General features: G+C 37.3%; 1 protein-coding gene across 2 annotated transcripts; it reads left to right on the forward strand.

Annotated features, from left to right (window-relative positions):
* Positions 1-1,479: 1,479 nt before the first annotated feature.
* LOC133287511 (uncharacterized) lies at positions 1,480-5,250 on the forward strand. Of its 2 annotated transcripts, XM_061485140.1 has the most exons (4): positions 1,480-1,820; positions 1,957-2,034; positions 4,366-4,442; positions 4,542-5,250. In XM_061485140.1, exons 1-3 carry the CDS (start codon positions 1,491-1,493, stop codon positions 4,369-4,371), a joined length of 414 nt encoding a protein of 137 aa, XP_061341124.1. In that variant the 5' UTR covers positions 1,480-1,490; the 3' UTR covers positions 4,372-4,442; positions 4,542-5,250. The 2 variants fall into 2 exon arrangements, with proteins under 2 accessions (XP_061341124.1, XP_061341123.1); XM_061485139.1 differs by lacking the exon at positions 4,366-4,442 and having other exon boundaries at positions 5,040-5,250.
* The last annotated feature ends 1,081 nt before the right edge of the window (positions 5,251-6,331 follow it).

A 6,331-nucleotide genomic window follows, 5' to 3' on the forward strand; every position in this document is an offset into this window, starting at 1 on the left:
TGCAATATTTTAATTTTTTTTCCCCTTTCATACTACCTTCTCAAATCCATTTTTACTTTACCTATACAAATAATTTTCACATATGATGGAAGTGTCTTATACTAAGAAACTTAAATGTCGTTTAATTAACTATTCAAGATGGATATAACTAAAAAATCATCAGTATCTTAATTTTATTTTAGTTTTTCATACTACAAGTCTATAATTTCTAAAACAATATTTTTTAATATCTTCACTGATTTTTTTATTATTCGACTAATCTTGACCTATTGGACCTATACAGGGGCAGCTCTAACTCAAATATTAGATACTTGTTGAATGAATAAAATTTAATATTATATAATAGGATTTAATGTCTCTCATATTGTAGGAGATAAAACTATCTCCACACACAAAAGTGTGTGAAACCCAATAAGAAACATCTCCGTGTATGTCAAATACCTTACTAAACTACTTATTCTAAGTTAAAATTACACAATTTAAAATAAAATATAATTCTTAAATAATAAATAATTTCAAATAAAAACTCTAAATATGTAACAGCTCCGTGTACGTTACTGCAACACTCTCATGCACACTCATTTTGTTCCAATGTTAACAGCCACATACACCACCGGTCCTTCTGCAAGCGTGGTCCATTTGTCCCACCCTGTCTCTTGTCTTATCTGGTCCTTCAATCTGGTTGCAGATACACATGTTTTCACCTTGCATTAAATGGGTTGTACTCAATTCATCAATTATATATGATAAGGAGAAAATCCGGTGCTCAAGGCTCCTTCATTTATGAGGTAAGTGTTGGAAATAATCAAGTATGAGTTGTAAAGAAGTACCACATAGACTAGACATAGACTAAGTGATGACCATATAAGTGCAAAAGACCCATAAACCTACAGCCTTAAGGTTTTGGGTTGAGATGTGGTGTCGGCCCACTTATTGTGGTTTGTCATTTGGCTCATTGGAGGATGTACACCCTTTGCAAAGGGTTTTGGGCTCCCTCGTTCCATTCCCAACAGTAAGGGCGGTGCACAAGGATGCTTCATTTATGAGCTAAGGGCGAGAGTCGATTGTATATAATTTTATCCTCGCATTCACTTGAATATAAAATAGTATGTTGTGTATTAAGCTAATACAAAGAGTTACAATATATAGAGATCCTAATGAGCTTAAGTGAGAAGCCAGGACTGATCCAAATCTTAAATAGGAAAATAATATTTACAAACAGGAAAGTAATCTATACAAATCTAAACCAAATTTATACATATTATATTTTCTATTTTGACACATTCTTTCAAAGAGACTGTTTTATACATGTTTTATGTCACACGAAACATCTTAGTTCTTCTACAAGCTCGCCCTCAATCAATTATATATGATAGTAGTTGCAAAATAATAAATATACACTGATTTTTAGCAGGGTTGTTTAATGCTATTTTTTTGGTTGTAGCTAGTAACTTCAAGATAAAACAAGTTTTATGGTGATTGAAGGGTCTATGGATATGAAGAGCAGTTGTAGTTCTTCAATTATTAGGCATCATTCTGTGAATTCATCAAGTTTTATAGCACATCAAATGGATCATGATGCTGAGAGTGAACATGATTTGGAAGCAGGAGCCATAAGTGATCGAGCTCTTCATAGCATTAGATTGTCTTTTGACCACGTTTCAGAAGATGGGGTGGTTGTTTCAAATCCAGGGGTTCACAAATTGCAACCTTATCAAGATGGGGCATCCAATTCTTTCTCTTCTATTAAGCCATTAACACCTGAACTGATGACCCCTCTTTTAAGTAATGAAAGAGAGGATTCTGAAGACATAAAACAGGTAAATTCTTGGTTTTTAAGAACCAGGGTATTTCTTGGTTTTTATTTGTGTTAATCATTCATATGATGAAAAATTCAAAACATTATAGCTTCATTATGATAAATCATGCAGTAGTGCTTGTTGTCTCTACTTTCAGGAACCTGAAAAAGAATTGCCAAAGTTACTGCATTCCGCTTTATGTCTGGTTCATTTGGCTGTTTTTGGTATTCTTGGGGTAATATGCTAACCTCTGAACTTCAATTTTCAGACAGAGATATGTTAGCACTTATTTTTTTAGGTGAAGTATTAATGTTTTTTTATGATATTTGGACTGAAAACTTCTAGCCTAACTGCAACCCTGTCTTACATAATATTGTAGTTTTAATCTGAAATAAAAGATGCTGCCGCACATATTGTGCCAAATTCTTACAAATCTTAAGAACTTCCTAAGGATGGAGCAAGGTAAAACGAGGAAAGGAAATGAAGAAATGTGAAAAAAAGATTGCATTTTGAAATTGCATATGCATGTTGATTCTTAACATCACTATATGCAATAATCCTACTTATTGTATATTCTTAATCATCCTACTCGAGCATCTCCATATTGTTTAGACGTTTTGTCTAATTCAATCTTCATACAAATACTTATTGTCTCATTTCTGGGCTGATTGTTGGAGATCATAATAATACTAGAGTTTGAAGCAGAAAAGCTTTATGCTCTTGCAAGTTTTGATTTGTTCTAGAGAAACAATAAACTATGAGCTTTGAGTAACTTATAGTGCAATACAACCTCTGTGTCAATCTGTGATAGAAATTTAATTTTCCAAAATTGATTTTTCTTGAGGCCTTGCATCCATTTGTCACATAATTGCAAAAGATAGACTGTTCATAACGTAGTTTACCGATATAGTTCTGTGCTGTCTCCTTAGATTTATTTCTCCTTTAATGATCTACAAGTTAGTACTGTTCACTTGAAATATTGCGGAATTGGGTTTTCTGCATAAACCACCGGGGCATTTAGGAGATTCCATTACTTGACGATATTATGTTGTATAAAGTATAAACAACATCTATCTGGAAGAGGATCCTTAGTATTGCAATATAAATCCATTGTATGTGGAAACCTTAAAGGTGGAGTCAATAAGAATAGATTGAACTGAGACATGTTTGATACATTATTATAAATTTTTCAACAAGTGGTATATTTTGATACCTGGATCATGCATTACTATTTGGCATATTTCCTTGATTTCAACCTTTGGAATCTTCTCAAAACTGTTAAGAACACAGTTTCAATTATTCAACTATATTGCGGAAGTAGAACGAAATTAATTATACGACTTCTGTTATCACTTGATGGAATGTTGCTTAACAAGGAAGAAGAGACTTTCCCATAATGATCATTAGCAAAAATTTCTTAACAAACAATTATTCACATAAAAATCTAAGACATAGGTGAGTTTATCAGGAATTGCGTTTGGAAGTTGCAAATCACAAGAAAACTTTGGAGACTTCAAATAAATTTAAATTTGAAACTGAGGTTGGTATTCATGACCATAATGTAGAATTCACTGCCTACATCACTTATAAGTGAGATTGGAGATGTCACCATGAATATCATTTCTCAATAGGAGGCTGGTATAATAGCCCATATTAATTAATTAGGAAATCAAGTGTAATTAATTAATTAAACATGTTTTAGTGAGTAAAATTAAGTATAATGCTAAATTAAATGAATCTGAGTCACTTTGTAGTTAAAAAGTGTACTCAGTGAAAATTAAGGGGTATAAATAGGTACTGCCAAAAGTACCCAAAATATAAAAATAAAAATAGTAATATTCCTAGAATAATATTCCAGACTTTTGGGTAAAGTTTGGTAATTATTGGAGTTGAATAGATAGACGAACCAATACCCGCTTAAAGCCACTTAACCTATGTTAAGTGACTAAAAGCCAAAATGACCCCCATTTCCCCAGTCCCGTCGCCAGAAAACAAAGAGAAGGAGAAGAAGAAGGAGAAAGAAGAGGAAGGAAGGGAGGAAGAGAGAGAGAGAGATCAAACCTTGATGGTTTTGGATGATTCAAAAGCCTAAATCGCTTAGAATCTCGCCCTCTTTCATAATCCTAGCTTTGTTTTGAGTGGGGAGCATTGTGGAGAGAGATATTACCTCTCAAAAATTCGGCCCTTTGGTGAAAATTGGGGTTTTGAGAGTTTCTACCTCCATTGATGCTTGAGGAGCCATCAATCATTGGTTGTGTGACCATTGGTGGTAAGATCCTAACCCTTGAACCTCATGATTCCTTGAAATTTGCATGAGTTAGGGTTTGTGAATAGTAAATTGGGATTTTTATGAAATGTAGTTGAATTAGCTATGTTCTAGGAAGAATGGAGCTTAGAGCATGTTATGGAAAATGCTAGGAATGTCATTTAATCGGTGGAAATGAGCCTAGATAGTCATTTGATAATTGTTCATAATATTGGAAAATTCATGCTTGGATTGGTTAGTATTCTAGCAGGTTGAACAATTAGTGAGTTGAATGATTGATTGGATCCTTGTGATGTCTAGGATTGAGACATTTGGACCAACCGTGAGTGATCAACCATTGGAGCAAGCTATGGAGCTTGAATAGCTCATTGGAATTGGTAAGCTCATACTTGTGTTGTGCTTCGAATTGAGTAATTGATGGTTGATTGTGAAATACTCTTGGATGCAATGTGTTGATTGCATTACACCATGTGTAGGTGTATGTTTGTAAAAGTTGATTGCTGAAACTGTTGGTGAAGAACAAAGGTTGACTGAAGCATTGAGGTAAGCCTTCGGACCTTGGGTGTAATTCCCTTGACTGTTCTACCAAGCCCTGAAAGGGTGGAGGTTGTGATTGTGTATATAAATGCAATAAAATAGTGTAATGCTTTGTTATACGTATGTGTATGCATTTGGTGTGGCATAGGATGGTGTTTCCCTATGTTGGTATGTTGCATGACGATGCGTAAATCATACTTGGTAGTTAGCTGGCCAGTAGGACTATTTGCATCTGAGTTTCCTTAGGACAGCTTGAGAGCTCGAGGGATTTCTCCTGGAGATGTATTGCACTTTGCATAGATATGTATTTACTGCATTATTATTGTTATTGCTATTACACTGATATGGAACTGTGGGGTGGAGAGATGCTCCAAGGACCCCTGGTTTACTGGATATATTCGTATATCTCACCCCGTGTTGTGGGGACCCCCTTTCAGGTAAGGATGCTGCAGGAGCCTCTGGTGGCAAGTGGCCATATCTGGATTATGCATGAAATATGGCATTTCTTTGAGTTTATGCATGCCTTTTGTAGTTGACATGTATAGGATTTTATTTTGAAAGCCCATGGTCATTTGTATATCTTGATTCATTGGATGAACTTAGCCTATGCTCATGCCTTTGGTTACACCTTTTGTTGATGGGAGCCAAGGGAATGATCATAGTGTTTTGTAAGCTAAGTTCTATGATTTGTAAATGATATGTAATGTAAATGATGCCTACTTGAAATTCAATATATGCATGCTTGTTATGTATTGAGTTGTTGAATTGGTTGGGCTGAAATTCAATTAGGTACCCTTTTGTTTAAACTGGTAAACGATGAGAAAACAAAGGTCATGCTGCCCAAATTCTAGCTAAATCTCATGAGGAGAGGTTGGATGAGTGCTAGGATTTAGTTTTGGGGCATGGGCAATTGGGGTTTGTAATGAGGATGCATTTTCCCCTAGGCTTGGACTTGAGAAATGTGGGAATTGGAATTCCCTGGCAGCGCGCTTAAGCGCCCAGGAGCGCGCCCTGCTGCCCCTGCGAGTGCCAATGCATTCTGCCTCCTTGCGCTGGAGCGCCCAAGTGGGGGCTGAAGCGCCCAGGATTGCGCGCTGGAGCGCCCTGGCGTGCGCTTAAGCGCCCTTTGCTGCAGAAAGTTGGGTGGCTTACTGCCCCCTCGTGTTTTAGCGCCCAGGGTGGGGCTTAAGCGCCCAGGGTTGCGCGCTTGAGCGCCCTGGTCCGCGCTTAAGCGCCCTTCGCCACTGAAGGAGGAGATGCTTCTGTCTCTGCGCGCTAAAACGTCCCCGTGGGAGCTTGAGCGCCCAGGATAGCGCGCCTGAGCGCCCTGTTGCGCGCTTAAGCGCCCATCCACACTAGAATGCCTGATGCTTACTGCCTCCGTGCGCTTAAGCGCCCGGATGGAGGCTTTAGCGCCCGATAGCGCGCGCTTGAGCGCCCGGTAGCGCGCTGAAGCGCGCGGGGCCTGTGACCAACACTCTCTTGTGTTGCTTCAAATTGTCCTAACTTGGACTACAGTGCTCCGATTTGAGCACGGTTTGAAGCCACGGGTAGCTAATGAAGAAACCTACAATATAGGTGAAGTATTGAACTAAACAAGAAGTAAATTAATGGTTTAAAAATGGGAAATGAACATGATGTTAAGCTTAATTTATCTGTTTCCGCAAGGTAATATGGTTATGATCACGAAATTGGGTATTATAAGTTCGGTACGTTTTAAAATGAAAAA

The sequence above is a fragment of the Gastrolobium bilobum genome, unplaced genomic scaffold (assembly GCF_033153095.1).
Source record: "Gastrolobium bilobum isolate Gb01-03AN ecotype WA unplaced genomic scaffold, APGP_CSIRO_Gbil_v1 utg23244, whole genome shotgun sequence".
Lineage (NCBI taxonomy): Eukaryota > Viridiplantae > Streptophyta > Magnoliopsida > Fabales > Fabaceae > Gastrolobium > Gastrolobium bilobum.